Source organism: Electrophorus electricus, chromosome 26 (genome assembly GCF_041902795.1).
Source record: "Electrophorus electricus isolate QZ-2024a chromosome 26, ASM4190279v1, whole genome shotgun sequence".
NCBI classification, from domain to species: domain Eukaryota; kingdom Metazoa; phylum Chordata; class Actinopteri; order Gymnotiformes; family Gymnotidae; genus Electrophorus; species Electrophorus electricus.
Window position 1 is genome coordinate 11,983,750 of NC_137522.1, and position 18,811 is coordinate 12,002,560.

The 18,811-nt window shown below is 39.3% G+C and overlaps 2 protein-coding genes across 5 annotated transcripts; both read right to left on the reverse strand.

Moving 5' to 3' along the window:
• Positions 1-584: 584 nt before the first annotated feature.
• On the reverse strand, positions 585-6,197 carry lpl2a (lipoprotein lipase 2 a). Of its 4 annotated transcripts, none has more exons than XM_027005513.3 (11): positions 5,646-6,197; positions 4,858-5,054; positions 4,591-4,770; positions 3,939-4,050; positions 3,623-3,856; positions 2,978-3,220; positions 2,745-2,865; positions 2,374-2,595; positions 1,934-2,023; positions 1,564-1,656; positions 585-1,473 (listed from the first exon to the last, which is right to left on the reverse strand). In XM_027005513.3, exons 1-11 carry the CDS (start codon positions 5,743-5,745, stop codon positions 1,455-1,457), a joined length of 1,611 nt encoding a protein of 536 aa, XP_026861314.2. In that variant the 5' UTR covers positions 5,746-6,197; the 3' UTR covers positions 585-1,454. The 4 variants fall into 4 exon arrangements, with proteins under 4 accessions (XP_026861314.2, XP_026861315.2, XP_026861316.2 ...); XM_027005514.3 differs by having other exon boundaries at positions 2,374-2,592; positions 5,646-6,195; XM_027005515.3 differs by lacking the exon at positions 1,934-2,023 and having other exon boundaries at positions 5,646-6,191.
• A 1,978-nt stretch (positions 6,198-8,175) lies between these two features.
• lpla (lipoprotein lipase a) lies at positions 8,176-14,851 on the reverse strand. The gene is made up of 10 exons (XM_027005472.3): positions 14,576-14,851; positions 13,456-13,643; positions 13,091-13,270; positions 12,736-12,847; positions 12,262-12,495; positions 11,805-12,047; positions 11,002-11,122; positions 10,683-10,862; positions 10,466-10,573; positions 8,176-10,325 (listed from the first exon to the last, which is right to left on the reverse strand). Exons 1-10 carry the CDS (start codon positions 14,679-14,681, stop codon positions 10,271-10,273), a joined length of 1,527 nt encoding a protein of 508 aa, XP_026861273.3. The 5' UTR covers positions 14,682-14,851; the 3' UTR covers positions 8,176-10,270.
• Between the last annotated feature and the right edge of the window lie 3,960 nt (positions 14,852-18,811).

Here is an 18,811-nt window from a genome sequence, read left to right on the forward strand (position 1 = left end):
AGTTTTACTTATTTACATATATGTACATGAAAGTTAAGGTTTTTCACAATTTCACATGCTTTATTCATTACAAACATGCCCACATTTACATTGCAGAAAAATGTAATTAACAATCATTGACAATCATCTAAAGTGCAAAACATCATTTGTTCTTCAGCCTGGAACTAAAGCAGAGTGAGCACCCATCCTAAAGCACGCAGACAAGAGAGGTCAGCACCCAGTGCAGAGCCAATGTGACCCAGTCTGTTTGTGTCCAAGTTAACAGAGCTTTAAGTGAATAATTTAAATCAGCTAATTCTTTTTCTTTAATGTAGGGACTGAGTAACAAAGTTTAAGTGCTTCTGATGCTCAAAGTCCTCTCATCGGTCAATCAATTTGAAATTATTTACCTATTTTGCATAATGTTTAATGCTATTTATTTTGGGTTAAATAAATCTAATGGCATACTGATTTTTTTTTAAAGTGTTGCCCAAGTTAGTGTTAAGAAACCTCCACTCTACACACAGCACTGCAATATTACCTTTAGCCATGAATCAATAAGATAAAGAAAGAAAAAGAAGCCATGCAAAACTTATAAAAATATGCAAATCATCTTTGGGTTTATGATTGATCTACAGATACAGTGTATTCCAATTTAAAGTAAAACAATATATTTCCGTTATTATATTCAGGAATTCAGAAAGCCTCACTGAACTTGCGTATAAATCCTTTAAGCTACTTAAGTTCAGATTTTCTGTTTTTCATGTGTGAAAAAAAGAAATCTCGCACAAATGAACCAACATTGCCGAAGACTGGAGTGTGAGGTTTATTGATCAGGCATACTCCTGGAGATTTCCAGCCTTATAGAACCTTCCATCCCAAATCATCTATCATACTCTAACCTAGTGTGAATATTCATATTCCACTCATGTCATTATACTGGATTACAGTAAGATGGACTGGGTTTGTGGAGCTAAACTTTGTTCAGGACTTCAGGAGAAGGAGTTTTGAATCCACACCCTTGCAAAACACTTCTGGATATGCTAAATATTTCAGTAAATCATGCCCGTAGTGGTCAGATGATGAAAGGTTCTGTTAATACATTTCTGATCATGAGTGGGTTTGTCAAGTTTAAGGAGAAGCCTATTACCATCTCATGGTAAGGTACCCACTGACTCTCCAGCACAGAAGCTCGTACCTTTTAATCTATACATCAGCTACGGTTCCTGTATGTTACAGGATCATTGTCTTACAATGGCAGTGCTAGTAAAAAATAAAAATAAAAAAATTTCATAGTGATACAGAATTTGTACATATACAAACACTTATGCTATTGGAAATGTGAATTTTGAAAGAGAAAATAAATATACCAGTATAAATATCAGTATATATAATATATATAAGCAATATATTTCAGTATAAATTATTAAGTGCGTTGTCAGTTGAGTTTTCTCTATGTGCAGCTTGCCTTTTCATTAACCATTAAAGTTATGTCTGTAGAAGTACCAAACAACGACAAGAAGTTTTAGCAATAGAACATTTGGATGAATAAAATAATCTAAAAGCGTGTGTGAGGAACATTACCTCCTGCACGATTTTCCCCAGGCTGTGCATTTCACAAATGTCACTTCAGGAGACAAGCTTGCTTTTTTGGACTCTTTCAAACAAAACATCATCCTGACAAAAAACCAAAAACAAACAAGCGAATATTTTTAGCCAACACAATACAAAGATATGAGTTTCTCATGTTCAAAAACAAAACGATGCAGTATAGAACAGTACAGGCTGTAGTACTTCTACTTTAATGTTAGTGTGAATTGGCATGGCAGATTCAGAGAAGCCTCGCTGCAGGTTATGTGCAGTGCTGTTCTGTACAATTTCAAGGCTCTAATCTCATCACAAACACCTGAGAGTTTAAATATTTAAACAAGGTCCAAAGTCACGGAACGCTCACCTCCCCTGAGTCAGGTGATTGGGCCTGCCATGTACAGTGGGAGGGCTGTTTGTTTGTAACCACACCTGCACACACCTGCACCTCGTCTGTCTAAATGTATATAAACCCGTGGCAAAGAGGGCAGGGTGTTGGTTACTGTCGACATAACGTGTGAATGTTCATTGTATTAGTGTTCACCGTACATGTTTACTGTTAATCGTTTCTCGTTTGTATCAATCGTGAGTGATTCTTGTGAGTGCCGTTAGTGTTTCATGTTAAATGTAAATAAATGTTTGTCCCAGTCCGTGGAGTCTGTGCGTCCTGCCTCTCGCCCTGCGGCACTCGGGTCACCACATGTTACAAAAAGCTTCCAAACCATACCTCCTTTTGATTGTTAGCCAAGCAAAGAAATCCTCCTACTCAATTTGTTTTTGTGCAAATTTGAGTAAATGAATGCCTACTTTTTTTGTGTTTCCCCAGTCCGGATGCTAATTTTCTTGGCTTTAATTTCAGAGCAGCTAGAATCTCCATTCCACCAGGACCAAGCCGTACTGATCAGTGAAGAAACAGGGCGCCTACTGGAGTCTTCCATTCTCATCTTCATCATCTGAAGGTCACCAATATCCTCCTCTGTAACCAAGAGGAAGGAATGTGTCTTGTTGGGGGTAATTTTTCCCTTTCTGCTAAAAAAAAACAAAACAAAAAAAACACAGAGGCAACTAAGTGACAGGATTGTTGATTTCAGGAGATATATATCTAATGGATCTCCCAAGAGTGAATTTTCTATAAATGCTCGATATTGTCCAGATTGCCAAATATTACAGCTACTTACACATCAAGTTGGAAATTTGTCACGCTGCCATTTGTGCCGTAGAGCGAGACTGTGATAGTAGGTTCCGTTTCCGACTGGTTTGTCTGCACTTGGAATCGAATCTTTAGCTGATAGTGATGAACTGTGCAAACAAACGATCACAGACAAGCATGTCCCAAGTTTAATGCAACACACAAGAAGAAACCGCACCATGGCTAAACGACAGGCTTCACTGTTCGACCTGCAGTGCAGACCTCTAAATGGCATGGCAGCTCGGGTTTTGGTGAACATCTTGATGCTGCGAGCTCTGCGGATCCTCCTGGCGTCGTAGCCCACGGTGTTGCAGCGGTCCTTGCGGCACTTGAGGCACATCCCGCGGTTGAACATGTCGCTGCTTGCACACCTGTAGGCCTTGCTGGCTTCCTCTTCGTTCAGCAGAGAGTCAATGAATAAGTGGACGGACCTCTCGTGTTCACACCTGATGGCCTCGTTCATTGCTGATGGCAATGGGAGAACATGTATATTCATGACTCATACAAGAAGACACTAATGGACATTGTTTCTCCCAATCTGAGTAATGATTCTTTATTCCTAATTATACTTCCCTCATTACTGTTTTTATGTATCAATAGGGATAAATGAGACCTTTATTAATGAGGATTTATAGGGTATACATGGTATATATGGCATTAGTCAAAGTGATTGCATAGTATACAGATATCATTACATACACTATACACACCATCTGAAACAGTTACTTATCCATCAGGTCTTTACAAATACTACAGATAGTAGATTTTGTTACTCCAGTGTTACCCATCCAGTCATCATGCACCCCCCCCCTCAATCGGTCCAAGTTTCTTTTGCATTAACGCATTTTTTCCACACAGGATCCTCACCAAGTAATCCCAAATTAGCCACCTTCTTGAGGGCTCCTTGCAGATTACAGCCAGGCTGGAAGCTCCCTCCATTCGGGTAGATGTCCACATGGCCAACAGGCTGCTCAATCCCAATGCTGAGTCCCAGGGATCCCCGTGAAAAAGTGTGGAGGACATCCACAAAAACAGCGTCATCGGGAGAGAGTCGCTGGTGGGCATGGACCCCTTCAAAATCCGGTCCTGCTGGATCGAGACCTGCAGAGATCAATCACACTTACTGCACCTGTGTGGGATCGTGACCTTTCCCACTGACTAGCAAGCTGAGCAGAACATCTACCTGTTATCCTGCCGACCTTGTTATTGGCATAACTGCCTGCAAACCCAGCAACATGGGCGCCAAGATTGTAGCCAATCAGATGAAGCTTGTCCAGGGGAATGTTGGTCATCTCCTTTAGTCATAGACATTGCCATAAAAAAAATCATTTTAAGTATGAACTCTGCAATGATTAAATCATTCAAACTCTGAATTTCCACCCTTCTGACTTTTCACTGGTGAAATGAGCACCCTGCTTCAGCTAGGAGAGGTCGGTACCTGAAGCAGTTGTAAAACCTTAAAACCTTTAAATCCTTAATTTTAAGATTGCCATCCCACACCTAAACATTTTCACACATTTTGTCCAAAAAGACTTGCTGGAATTAAAACAATACTTAGAAAAGAAGAAATAAATACACCTCTTATGGTTTCGTGTGGTTGGTTATTGCAGTTTGCCTAGTTGGCACTTACACAAGCACTAGCTTGCTAAAATCCCTTATGAAGCTTATGAATCCTTTCAAAAACTCAGTGTGATATGTATTATTGAATATTACTGAATTTATTCTTCAAACAGCACAAGAACATCTGTTACATGAATACAAATAATGTTCACATTCAGGGCCTTGTGATGCAATGCCTGTTTAGAAAGTTTGTGCTGGGCTTTACTGATACAAACCTCTATCCAGTCTATGAAGTGTGCAACCTCTTGCCCCACTTTCTGTGTGCTCTGAGCAGCCAAAGCATAGTGATTCTGGGCTGTGTTCAGCCAGTCTACCACTATTACATTGGCATCTTTCTCTCGGCTATACAGTGCTGCTACCAGCTTGGCAACCCAGCTCTCAAACAGCCCACTCACCTAACAAAGGGAAAATTATAATCAGTTCTGTGCTGCTATATATAGAGAGAGTTTATTTAATTTATTTAAAGTAAAACGCGAATTTACCGTCCAGCCATGTATCACCAGAAATGTTTTGGCAGTAGTGTTGAAACTGCACTTGCCCAAGGACTCTTCTTTGCCAGGCACAATATAACACATGTCATCGTCTGGCAAAGCTGGTTTTCTCAGTGAAAACTTAGCATGGACGCCGCGGACTTTGACCCTCTGGGGAGACAGGTTCTTTAAAGGCTCCAAGAAATTAACTGTGAAATGAGTTTTAAAAATTAATGAAAGACATTTGAATGAAACTATAAAACACAGTACAATGCTGAAATTTATCCAATTTGTCATTTTGAAAACAGCGATTATTTGCGGAGACAGGGCAGAACAAGACATTGCAGTTACAATTATTGAGCAGCCACTAATAGTCTAGTTTTCATCTGACTGTTGGAAGTATGCCATCAGGTCGCTGTGAGAATTTTTTTGTCCTGCGTCTCAAGTCTGACATAACGTCATTACCAACTTTGCAATTGTATAAAATTCGCATCACATTTGCCTTATTTAGAAATTGCCCTCTCAGAAGCTGCACTGATCTGAATCAGCTCGAATAAACGGAGTTCTGTTAGTTTAGTTCAGTGGGTATACAGGCTCAGCGACTAGAATTAAATTAATTAATTATTAAAGATCTGTCGGATTAAACTTGTTTGCATGTTATGCGTCTCTGCAAATAATATGTTGCATACAGTTACAGGCTTGAGTTTTGCAATTCATGATTCAACCGTACTGATACAAAAAAAAAAAAAAGGTTTTTCCCACATACATAACGATCGACACTTTCATTCATCTAAACTTACCATGAAACGTATCGGAAAGCTCTTCCTCCACTGATGTGACGCAAATGACGGTGAAGCCTGATATGAGTAAGAAGAGGTAATTGATTGGCCAAATTTTCATGTCTTATTTCTAGGAATCTTGTATTTATTTATGATTTCTTCAAACGCAGGCTGGGAGTTGCCTAAAAGTTGGAATTAAAGGACCGTGTTTGAGAATCCCCGATACGATTCGATGACGGCTTACGCAGACAGCGCGGAGTTGCGTTCCTACAGGACACCACGCGGAGCAGATCGAATGAGCCAGTGTCACGGCGGGTGGGGCACGCCCTCACGCGTTAGTAAAGTGGGGGGTTTTATGCCGATCTGAAGTCAGATTTGCCCGCTTTGTCTGAATTTTTAGGATTAGGATCTGTATGGGCGGAGTTGGTCTTGCGTCTGTGTAAAAGGTGAAATATGTAAGTTTTATAAGTCAGAGAAGGTACAGAATTTGTTATAGTAGTTAAAGCCTGATGCTGATTTTTTTAGGTTAGTTATGGTCTCAGTGATATATTACTACATAATTTCTTTTACATCATTCTGTTTTCAGTCATAACAAGTTAGACAGGTGTCTGGGATATATTCCTTTAGTCGTGTAGCTACACACATATCAACACCCCCACACACCCACAAACGTCAAACTCTGATCAGTTATTTGCAAATGCAGAACTGTAGAGCCAGCCAGACAAATCTTCTACGTAGTGATCTCCCCGCATATGATCACAGAGTTTAGAACGATTCATTAATTTATTCATCAGTTTATTAATTAAACATAGATCTGTCTTGCTCGAGTGTTTGTTTTCTCCATAGCCCTACTCGTCGGATTTGTTTTTAGTAAACATCATAATGTGATTAAATAACCTCTCAAGAGGTTCAGGCTGCTTTTCGAAGAATAACTTGGAAAGAACTCGCTGGTGTAAGGGGTCCTCGTGTGAACCTGTGACGTCATTAGTACTGGTGAGCTGGCAGTCTATCTTGCCGAAGCAATAACGTGCCGCAAGAAGAGTGATTAATCACACGCTCCACGTGGAAAGGGTAGAACACCCTCTTGACCCGTCTGTGCTTCCCTGCTGTTATCTGGCTTGAGTGAGACCCAGTGCAACTTGAAGTGGTGTTACTGACCTCAGGGTTTGAAATCTGGAACTTGAAAGTTTTACAGTTAATGGAACTGAAGCAGAACTGATGTTGTTGTTTTTTTCTTTGACACCCTCCATGTCTCTATTGCCATGTGTCCGCAAGAGCCAATCCTTGGGTACTACACAGGGAGGAGTCAGGGAAATGGTCTCCAAGGTGGAAGTCTATACACCATGCAGAATTTCCACTTGATGAAGCAAAGCATTTCCATTCCCAGAGTGAGTTTCCTCTTTTCCTTGAAAAGCAACACCGAGTTTGAAAAACAGGTTCTAGGTAAGTTACATGTGAGTCCCATTGTGTTCCCAGTGAGCACAGTTGACTCTTTTGATTGGACGAGATGTTGTGAGGTGATGATGCTTTTGTTTGCATACAATCATATAGGAGTTCATGCTGCCAGTGGAAGTTGTCCTTAGGGAGGTTTTGTTTTAGACCAAGCATATGAGCCTTGGCAGCATCTGAGGCTAACACTGAAATCCTCTGTTCACTGGCTTTCCGGGAATTCCATTTAGTTTAGACCTACAGGGAAATTCATATCTGCGTGTTTGGCCTGGAATCACCTCTAGTATTCCTTGGTCCGAGAACATAACTGAATAATTGTAAAAATGAATAACAAATGTTGCAACACTGTATGTGCTTTCCAATTGTGTATTTCTATCTTTTTGAGGTACCAAATATCCCAACAATATTGTAATTTATGCAATTAAAAAACCCTTCAAATGTAAATGACAAACTCATGAAATCAATTAAATATGGATACATGCATCTTTTATTTTCTTCAGCTTAAACAAATGTGACATGGTTTAAATGGGCATGGGATGTGTATAATTCTGCTTTAGCATCACCACAAAGACATGGCCTGTCACACATCGGTCTGTGGCCTTCTTCAAATGCTTGTCCTGTTTTATGATGATGTCCTACTTCTGTTGAAATACAAAATTGCCTAAACCTTTATGGAAAGAACTCTGAGCCAAATACAACAAATTTATATAGTTCTTTTCTTCAGAATTTGAAAAATACCAGCTAATACCAGCCTACTGCCTACCATTTTAATGTCAGTGTCATTATTTCAAATGTTTTAAGCATTATCTACATACTTCTTCATGCATTTCAAATGGCATTTAACTTCACTCTTCAAATTCACAAAAAGTGGAAAACTTTTTAAAGGTAGTGCTTTTTGGTCATTGGTAATGATTTTACTATTATTGTTTTCATTCTATTTGTTCATAGCATGGATTATTCTTTTGCTTTCAGATTCTATTTTTGTTGAAACATTAAGAAAGAAAAGAAAGAACATCATTAAGAAAGAAAAGCTGAATGGTTAATTTTTTCCCCCCAATACTGTTATAAACTGATTCATGAAATAAATGCAGCTTACACACTGTTGATATGTAATATCCTCTGTTTAATAAAGTATAAATATTTATACAGTGCATTGCGTATTAATCTAATGAAGGTGATGCAAAGAATAATGAGATTGATTCCTCCAAGCAGAGTGTATCAATCATACTCATTTGTTTCTAAAAATAAAGATATGTATGTCACTTGTAAAGAGGATGAGACAAGCATGGCATAATACAAGCCTAATGTACAAATATACACAATCAATAAATATTTTTTTTGTATTTATGGTCCTTATGTGGGACAGTCATTCCTGAAGGGGATTTCTATAAGGGATTGGAGAGCATGTATATTTCTAGTCTTTCCTCAAAAAAAGTTCTCTTGGCTACTTTAACAAAAAGATAAACCAACCAAGCCCTGGATGTATCATTAAAAACTATAAACATATCTCTGAAGAGTTTAATCTGTCTTTGACATGAATACAATACCAATAATACCCTTATTGTTTCATAGTTTATCTTTTAAAGCAACAGTAAAAGATTAGACTAAAGGCCCAGCACTCAATGTCATACTTTAGTCCGTGAATTCACAAAATTCCATTGTTTAAAACAGAATCAGTCAAAACCTCGAGCAATTTTGTCTGCTGTACTTGAAAAATAAAATATCAAAATGATGAACTCCTTAACAAATAGCTTTAAGCGCTGAATTCATCAAAGGGGGTTAAACCAATAAAGTGATCGGTGCAAAAGACAACAACCAAATGTAAAATAAAAAAGTGTAAATTTCAAGATATAAACCAAGTAAAAATATTTACATGCATAATTTCCATATGTAAATTTAGTTGAGAAAGTATTTGGTCATGTAATTTGGTAGTTAGCAATCAATCCTTTGTGATTCCATTTTTAAAACTGTAGCAAAAATCAGACAACTATCCTTCTACAGGAGAAACAGACTTGCACCATCAACAAACAGAGCTGCAACTGTCCCTGGGAAGATTCGAACTAGCTACTAAAGTGTTAATTAACATATAGGTTTTAGTGGAACTGTTTGGTAGTACACTTAGACTATTTCTCAGTGAAACTAACGGCACAATAAAAAATATCTAGTTGTAAGGTGTTCCAGTTTCTGAAACAGAAACCTGCTCAGAAAAAAAAAAAAAACTAGATCGAAACTTGAATATGCCATGTTTAGTGTAAATTCTGTTTTTCTTTCATTGTACTCGTAACCAGCCCCCAATACAGCAGTGGGTCTTACCCCCTAAATACCTCAATATGACCACTATTTGCAAAGCCTGCCATCACAGCATTACAAACTGCCTTCATACAGCAATGTCAAGTGCGTCAGGGTGCCTGGAGAACACTCGGCATTTGACATCTTACAGCTTTGTAGCCAAGTAAGTCATCAGATGTAGTGAATTATTTATCAGTGGAGATGCATTGGCTGAAAGTAGAGGGCCTCACCACAGAGCTTGTCGGACACCTTGCAGGGGTCACGATACAACTATGACGAATCACAAAATCCCTGTCAGCTAAGTACAGCTCAGCGGGACACTCACTTTCCCTCTCGCGCATATAGCACACGGTTTATTTAAATGTGCCTTGGCTTGACCAAAGCAGACAGAAATTCACTACAGTTATAACAGTGTAACAGTTTACTTACATATAAGTACATGTAAATATTGCATAAAAATAAAAGACTTCTATCTTTCATTTGAAAAAATAATATTTCATAGCCAATGAGAAGTGATCAGGATCGAATCCTTCTTTTCTGTCTCATGTGATTCAGCCATTAAAATCAGAGTGTTGGCATTAGGGGCAAGACTTGCGAAAGAGATGTTAGTATTTTCCAGATCGTTCCGATTCTATGCACTATGCTCCAGTGACTTCTGATCAGTCACTGAATTTTGAGAAAATAAAATACTGAGTGGTGTTAGAAGTGGCTTCTCGGTTCAAACTGCTCGGCAGTTAGAACTTATTAAGCGTACAGGTCCTTGCAGGTCATACTTGCAGACAAGGGGTTTTCTGGAGAGATGATTGCTACTATTTAGTGACCCCCTTTGGAATCAGAACATACTGAAACTGGCAGTCTCTACTGGTCTAGTTCCCAGCAACTTCCTCTCGGGTTCCAGAGAAACTGAATCACTCCTTGGAGCTCTTTGTAAAGGAGCTGCCTTGCATCCTCAGCTTGTGTAATCTGTCAGCGTCAATGCAAGCATACAGTTAAACACACACACACACACACACACACAGACACACACATATATAGACATAAAGGGAACATATATGAAAGACAAATGTCATTTTGGGAGTTAGGTAGTCAGGAATTGATGTTACCTTTCACTTTTGTGGCTTGACTGGGCCTCTTTGTCTTTCACAAACACTGCTGCATCTCCTCCACGGGTGAGGTAGGAGAACTCACCGTCTTTGGCCACAAAGATCACTCTGTAACAGGACACATACATTAATGGCCTAAAATATTATACCTGAATTGAGGTCAAACCCTAAGTACATTGTAAAAAAACAAAAAAAAGGACTCCCCCCTTTAGATTACCTGGACTGGGTTTCCCCAGACTTAATGCGTAGTTTGCGGATGTGGAGAGTGTCTGCGCTCCACCATGGCCAGCTGATGAGCATGTCCTTCTCCCAAACCAGCTTCACCATCAGCAGTTCCCCAATGTCCACATCCGTGGTCAGCAGAAAGGACACAGTGGTGTTGGTGTTCAGAGACGGCCTGCAGAAGCCCCCCCGAGGCCAACGTTAAAACAGTGGAAACGCTTGTCCTCAGAAACAATAGGGAAGTCTCTTAATGAGTGCCATTGTTGTGGACATTCAATGATGTTTACCTGACCTTAGGTTAAAAAAATTCTTACATGACATAGGGAATATTTTCCTTCTCTCCAGAGTAGCCATATAGGGAAATCTTCATGGGTTGGTCATTGTAGCTTATCTTGGTCTTGCCAAAGAAATGGACTTTTACTTGGTAATGGAAAACTGTAAGAAGATCAAGATTATAGTTAGAAGAGATTTCTGGCAATGGTGACAGTCTGAAAAGAGAGAGAAACACCTTCAATTAAGAGAAAAGAATGATCTTGAAAATAAACTTTTCCTGACATATAGCTATCTGGAGTGGCACAGATTCATCTATTTCCAAAGAACTCTGTGTAGAAAGGATCATGAACAATTTATTAATACTACTTTCAATTAATTTAAAATGTTAGTTTCAACTGAGTATAATTTTCATTTTCGTAACTTTTTTAATGTAACATTAAAGCACACGATAAAACGGTGCACATGTGAGGGTAGAGAGCCAATAACAAACTTGTTCATTCAAGACTGAACTTTGGTCGCAACCTAGCAGATTTATTTGTTAAGGTGTTTTGTTTTTTTTTTGTTTGGGGTTTTTTTGTTTGTTTTTTTGTTTTTTTTACAGCTAGTCACATGCAAAAAAAATAATAAACACACACTCGCAAAACAAATCTTTCCAGCTTTCTAGCTGTGGGCCCCTTCCTGTGTCTATTTTCTACCCCCAAATCCTGCATCAGACATTTGGAGGTCCATTGTGAATGATCAAAAATAGACAAAAGTCTCACAAAAGACACCCCCCCCCGCCCTTCACCCACTACATATTCGCCACTTCCGAAACAGAACGACCCTTCCCCCTCTGCCCTTTCACCTTTGAAAGGCATCATGTCCCTGGTCTTCATGTACATCCTGCTGCTCCTGCGGCTGCGCACCTTGTTCACACCGTAGCCCACCTTGTTGCAGCGGTTTTTGCGGCAGCTCAGGCAGACACCCTTGTTGAAGGTCTCCTTGGAGCTGCAGCGGTAGCCCATGCTCTCCTGCTCCGAATTGATCAGCGAGTCGATGAAGAGGTGGATGGAGCGCTCATGGGAGCACTTCACAATCTGATCCATGTCTGCAGGACGTTTCAGCATCGTGTTGGTATTGAAGAAATAGCAAATAATGCTAACAGTGCCAAACTGCTGTTTCTATTAATGGTTAGCCACTACAGAGAGTATTTGGCTTAATTTAAAAATGACACATTTTTTGTATTCTTTGTGTTGATTGCCAGCTCCTGAGTAAAGGTGCTTGTAAATAACCAGCAAAGCTGCAAAAGGAGGGCAACTCACTTCTCAAGCCTGTGGTGGCTACCATCATCATGGTGTTCTGCAGATCACATCCAGGCTGAAAGGTTCCTCCGTTGGGGTAGAAGTCGATGTGGCCCACGGGCCTCTGGATCCCAATGCTACGGTCTGGGGAGCCGCGAGTGTTGGTGTGGAGCACATCCACAAACAGGGCGTCATCAGGGGACAGCGTACTTTGGGCGTCTGCATACTCGAAGCTCGGTCCAGCCGGGTCCAAGCCTGCATGTGGCCAAAGGTGAAAAAGAAACAGAATTAGTGCTTGTGTCACAATCAGTTTCACTAAACATGTAATAGTCATAATGAATGTGGCAGTATTAACATGTCTACCTGTAGACATTATATACCTATAAAGGTCCAAATCCTTATAGCTTGAATTTATAACACTAATTGACTAAATTGATAAAAAGGCAGTTTGAAGAAAACAGTTTGAATGTATGTTAAGGCCATGGCTGTGTTCACCTGTGATCCTGTTGACTTTGTCTTTAGTAAGGAGTCCTGCAATGCCTGCTACATGTGCACCCAGGCTGTAGCCTAGGAGATGCAGCTTCTCCCATGGGTACTCAAGTTCAGCCTACCAGACATGGATAGACAACATATGACATACATTGATTTTAAATTCTGTTTTCCCCACATGAACAACTGTTAATATAAAACGATATCTACATAGTTAAGAATACTTTACATCTAAATCTTTAAATTCAGTTTACATAAAGCATGCCTTTGTAGGTAGGCATATTCATATGAGGATCAAAATGAGCCATTGAGATGTGTTTACACCTCTGTTGAAATGCATATGTTCAGATTTCCAAAAGACCTGTAACCAGTTGACAAACTTCGCCACGTCCCTCCCCACGAGTTTGGTGTAGGCCGCTGATGTCGGGTAGTGCTGCTGGGCTCGTACAAGCCAGTCAACTACAAGGACATTAGCTGATGGCTCCCTTTCATACAGCGCTGTCACCAGTTTGGATACCCAGCTTTCGTACATTCCGGTGACCTGCGCACAGATTAAGATGATCAGGCCATCGTTTAGCCCTGTTGATATATACCAATGGTTTGTATGTCCTTGTGCATCATACACATTTTATTCTGTTCAAGAACTGTGATTTGACCGCTTTGAGCGGTCTACACGTCATGAATGAGAATGTCTGAATTTTTTGGTCACTGTGGATTAGCACTAACCGTCCATCCATGAATCACTATGAAAGTCTTGGTGTCAGGATTGAAATTACACTCTACAATGGTTTGCGGCTGTCCAGGAATTATGTAACACAAATCATCATCGGGTTCATTGTTGCTTCTTAGAGCAAATCTGGATTCAATGTCACTGAAGTCATCCATCCTGTCTGTAGAGTTTGCACTGATGTTACCTGTGCAAATACACATCGATAACAGGAAAGTTGTAGATAACACTTTAAAAAAAACATTATTGCTCCAACACACACTTGAAGCATTACATTACTAACCATTTTTTTTTAAAGTACACAATTCTTCCTCATGAGACATAAAACCCAATTCTTAAAATAAAATAAATAAATAAATAAAATTTATATATTTTTATATATATATATATATATATATATATATATATATATATATATATATATATATATATAAACATTAATTTTATTACCACACGACTTAAATTTGGAATGTGGTGAAAGTAACCATTTTTAGAATGAAAATGCATTTACGGCTCGGCAATGCCACCTAACGATGCTTATTAGGGAGCAGCCTTGGACTTGGAGAGTTTTTGGGCTGTCGACCTGCAAGCCTTCTCTAAATCAAAATAATATTTAAAATGTGAAAGAAATGGAGAAAAAGATGGTTGTATACAAGAAGCAGGAATCAAACATGGTTTGTACAGGGAGTGTCACTGTGTATTATTTCTTATAGTTAAGACTCCGTACTTAAACTTAAGAATGTCAAGACAATGACTAAAAAATACAGAAACACCATTACAAATAATCACTACATGAAAAAGTACAGTTTTATAACTTTTTCCCAACTCTTGGCACTTTTTCCAACTCTTCTACTTATGACAGTCATTCAGAATTCCAAACGATCTGCAAAGAGCAGTTGCAATACAGTGAATCATCTTTGTTCCATCCGAAATTAGCCCATTCAGAGGGAGCACCAGGCTTTAATTTGGCCACTTTACGTTAATTTTCTGTTTACATTACGGCAGTGCAGAGATTGCCGTAGAGTTTGAAAGAGCTTGAAAGAGTAGAGTGCAACTTTTTAATAGCGCACAGAAACCACGTTAAATATTTTGTGGTGAAAAACTAAAATGAGTACTTACTGAAAGTATTTTCAGTGGTTGCTGGCTCAGCTGTAGCTACAAAACCCGTGGAAATCCTCGCCAAATACATCCAAATGATGAGGAAAGCAACGCTTTTACTTCCCATGGCGTGACCAAGTTATGTTTGAGCACTTAATACTTAGGAATAAATAAATTAATATGCGTAACTTTTATGTTGCAGTTTAGTCCAATTAATTTCCACGGCGATGCGGTGGTAAGTAGACTTAACGTGACACCGCAATTGTAAAAGGAACGTTTGCCACTTTGAAACAGTTGCCGCTACCAGCGCGTCTTTATTCTTCAAGGCGACCTCATGCAAATCACTCATATTCTATTGGCCAGAACTCGGGGAGATGGGCGGGGAATATTCCACAAAACTCGGAGCCCCCCCCCCCCCTTCCTGCGAGCACTCGTTCTGATTCGTAGTCGCGTGTTCTTTGAAATGATTAAAAACAGAGCGGATATCGCGTGCTTGCGAACGTCTCTGGAAGTTATTGTCAGTCATTTGTTTGTTGTTAAACACAATAACCAGTCAGACACATGGCAAATCTGCTCTCCAATATGTGTTGTATTGTGCTTTTTAAAAACAAATAAACAAACAAAAAGTAATCAATTCGATAGAAATTCACGTATTTATTAACATAATCATTTACATGCACATCTACAATGCGCGTAAGATGTTGTATTAATCGAATCATAGCATAAGATATACATTAGTGTCTTAAGCCACAAGATACAAAACGTCTAGTATTTTATTTAACAGGCTATATGCTAATTGCTGTTGCAAGCTTGAAAAACGTTTTTTTCATTTTGCGTAGTACATTTAAGTCAAGTAAGAAAAAATATAATCACAAGCATTGCTGTGTAATGAATATGAGTTTACTATAACACAATGGTTATTTTTTGTTCTTGTTCTTAGATACACAGTCGTTGTTTGTTAAATTGATCTTGGCACAGCCTGGCCAACCAAAAATAAATCCAAGGCTTCGCAGCAGCAGTTGTGCGCGTTCAAAGCCACAGTGAACAGTTCAGCCTCGGCTGCTGGTAAGAGAACGTCATAACGATCACACTTCACATTTCGGAAACGGTCAGTGGGTGTGTGGGGAAACCCTGCCTCTCATTGGCCAGTGAGCGGTGAGTAGAACATGGACAGACCTCTGTGTGTGTGTGTGTGTGTGTGTGTGTGTGTGTGTGTGTGCGCGCGCGTGTGTGTATGTACCTGCATGCACACTTGTTTGAAAATGTGTACATGTGCATTTGCACATTAACTTTTTGCTCTTACTTATGATTTAACTTAACATTCTGAGTTTATAACTATGGGATTATACACACCCATGCCCCGTTAAAATTATTTTAAATATGCAATATACAATGAAAGCATAAAGAATCAGCCAAGATGAAGCAATAATATAGTGCACTTACTCTAATAAGCTTGCAACAGGAAAATAAATAAACAGACAAAAGAACAGTCAGAACAGGATTATAGCCTATCATATGATCACTCAAAATGACAATTGCTTGACTGCTTCTGAAATACATAATGAATGTAGGAATTCATTCCTTAATGAAAGCCTTAATTCCTCCTTAGTCTGAGCTTTTTGCAGTTTTACTTTACAATCCCCACTCTCAAATTTACTGCCTTCATTTAAAATTTTGTCCTATCTGATGAAAGGCTAAAAAACAAGAATCTAATAGTAAACAAACTTGATATTTTTGCACATGTGCTATCTCATGGAAAAAAAAAGGTTTATAACCCGTTGAAGCGAGGCCCTAGGCTCAGTCCTATGTTAATCTAGCCATGTATCCATGCTCTACAAGCATATGGCACACTGAATTGAGGGGAGAGACTAATCAATGCCCCAGCTGTATCACAGGGGAAACCTTCACTGGATCTGTTCCAGTGGGCTGCATTTATAAATATGTCAGCTAATACATCACAGCTGTCCCCACAGCTGATACAACTGCTGAAAAATGTACTAGGAACCTCTGCTGGCCAAGAGAAAGTTTGAATTAAGTCTGACTCACAGAACAAAACAGGCAAATTTGTTGAACTACAATTAAAAAAAAAACAGCAACTGTTATCGAAATAGTTCTGCTGTGGAAATGACTTCTACCAGCACAAATTATTGAGATAATTAATGTTCCCTAAGTGCTGTAAAGTATCTCTTGCTCATCACTGACCTACTGTTCCTAAAACAGGTCATCCATGTCCTGTGTTTCTGAGCAGCAGAAAGTCAAGAAAAACATTATGCTGCAAACTAAACAGTCCCGTGTTTTCAACCGAGGTGGTAGTTTGTACTCAAAACAATAGTTTTTTCTCTCTCTCTGCAGGAGATGAGTACATTTCAGTAAGGCATGACCACAGAACCCAACCCAGCAATTTCCGAGTGGTAACTGTCTAACCATTAGTGAACTATATTGAAGTTACAGTCACTGAACAGCAATAGGAATCTCACTGGTTGTGATCCAGTGAAAATGAGCTGGCACGGGACGGGCTGGATGAAAAATAAGGCCTACAGCATGACTGCAATCTCCAAACTTCAAATGCCACATTTATACATCCTTCCCCTGATTCATTTTTGTTTTTTTAATTAGTTGCAAACATTCATAATCAAAATATCATGCAGATTTATTTTATGGATCTAAACAAATTGAACCATAAACAATACAGTAAACACCCGCATTTGTCTGGCAATAAATGAGTTTGAATTTTTTAAACACATAAAAGCTCTCAGTGCTAATCACAAATATTTGGAAGTGGAACAAATAGAAGCCATCTGCTTGAACCTTTGAATCTTTGAGGTTCAGACTCCCTGCAGCTGAAGCAGAAGAGCTTCTCAAACAATTTTGCGTGCTCCTCTCAAAATGACCAAGGTACCCGGTTATAACAAACAGGGTGCAAACATGAGTCTCACACGGAAAGGTATGAACATGATGTCTGCCTTCTTCCATTTTGAAATGTTGGCAGTGCAAGGCTCCTTCCCTGCGGACGAGAGCTCTAATGCTGGTGGCAGCTGTGAATGGTGAAACAGTGTCTGCCTGCAACCCCCCGGGGCATGCCCTGACAATCCTGGTTTTCTCAGAGGACCTCACATGCACAATCAGTATCAGAACTTGGCAATGAGTGTGTCCTGCACACATATTACTTTCTTGTACATTAGTTATGACAGTAAAATATAAGAGCTTCAACACTGAGTCTAACAGTGTCTGTGTCAGTAAGAGAGAGCCGTTTCTCTCTTATTGACAGATTAATGCACAGAAATTGTTACTTGGCATACCATCTTGGCATAATGAAGTCTAGGCCTATAGGAGTGTTTGTATTTCAGCATTAAACGTTTAGGCTTGGGTGACAGCAGTCCATTAAGTATCACGTAAATTAAAAAAAAGATACCCAAGCCTAGTGCAGTTTTAAACCGTCAGTAGGCAAACTGAACATGTGTAACGGTGAGTGGTGAGGAGGCGGACGCATGTGCAGAAAAGAGCGAGATTTATTAGGGGCAAATCCAAAGTCAGATTCGTTATAGCAGTCCAGGGTCATAGAGCCAACACGGAGAGTACGTGGATACAAATACAAACAACCAAAAACACACGAAGGCAAACAACATAACATAACAAGCTAACAAACGAAGGGTTTGAAAAAGACAGGCTTTCAAAAACATTCACCAAACACATAAACGCACGGATTCAAAGAAACAATGAACAGCCAAGACTAAGGCAACAAGGCAGGGCTCAAATACATGAACGAAACGAAGTAGAAACGAGGGACAGGGGTGAGCAATCAAACGAGGGGCGGAGAAAACGTAACTATGGCATGGAACTAAAATGCACAAGACACGGAACACACGGAACATGGAAGCTGGGAGGGACTAATTATGACAACATGTAAACAGAGGCAGCTACAGTAACCTAAAACATTGCGTAGTAAATTTGTGTTACGTCAAAAGATATAATGAGTCAAGTGACCTTTTACTGGACTATCTGTATCTGCCCTGCGACACCGTATTTCAAACATCTATCAGCACACGGAGTACAAATAAATAAGTAAACATAACTATGTAAATATAACTTAGTAAATATAACTAGTTATTACCTAACTTTTATCTTAAAGGGGATGTTTTTTTAAGATGCCTTTATATAATGGTGATATTTTCCTGCAACTGAAATTGAAACAATCTTTTAGAAACATTAAGCATGTATGAGAGTAGATTGTTCTTATTCATGTGACACCCTGCATCT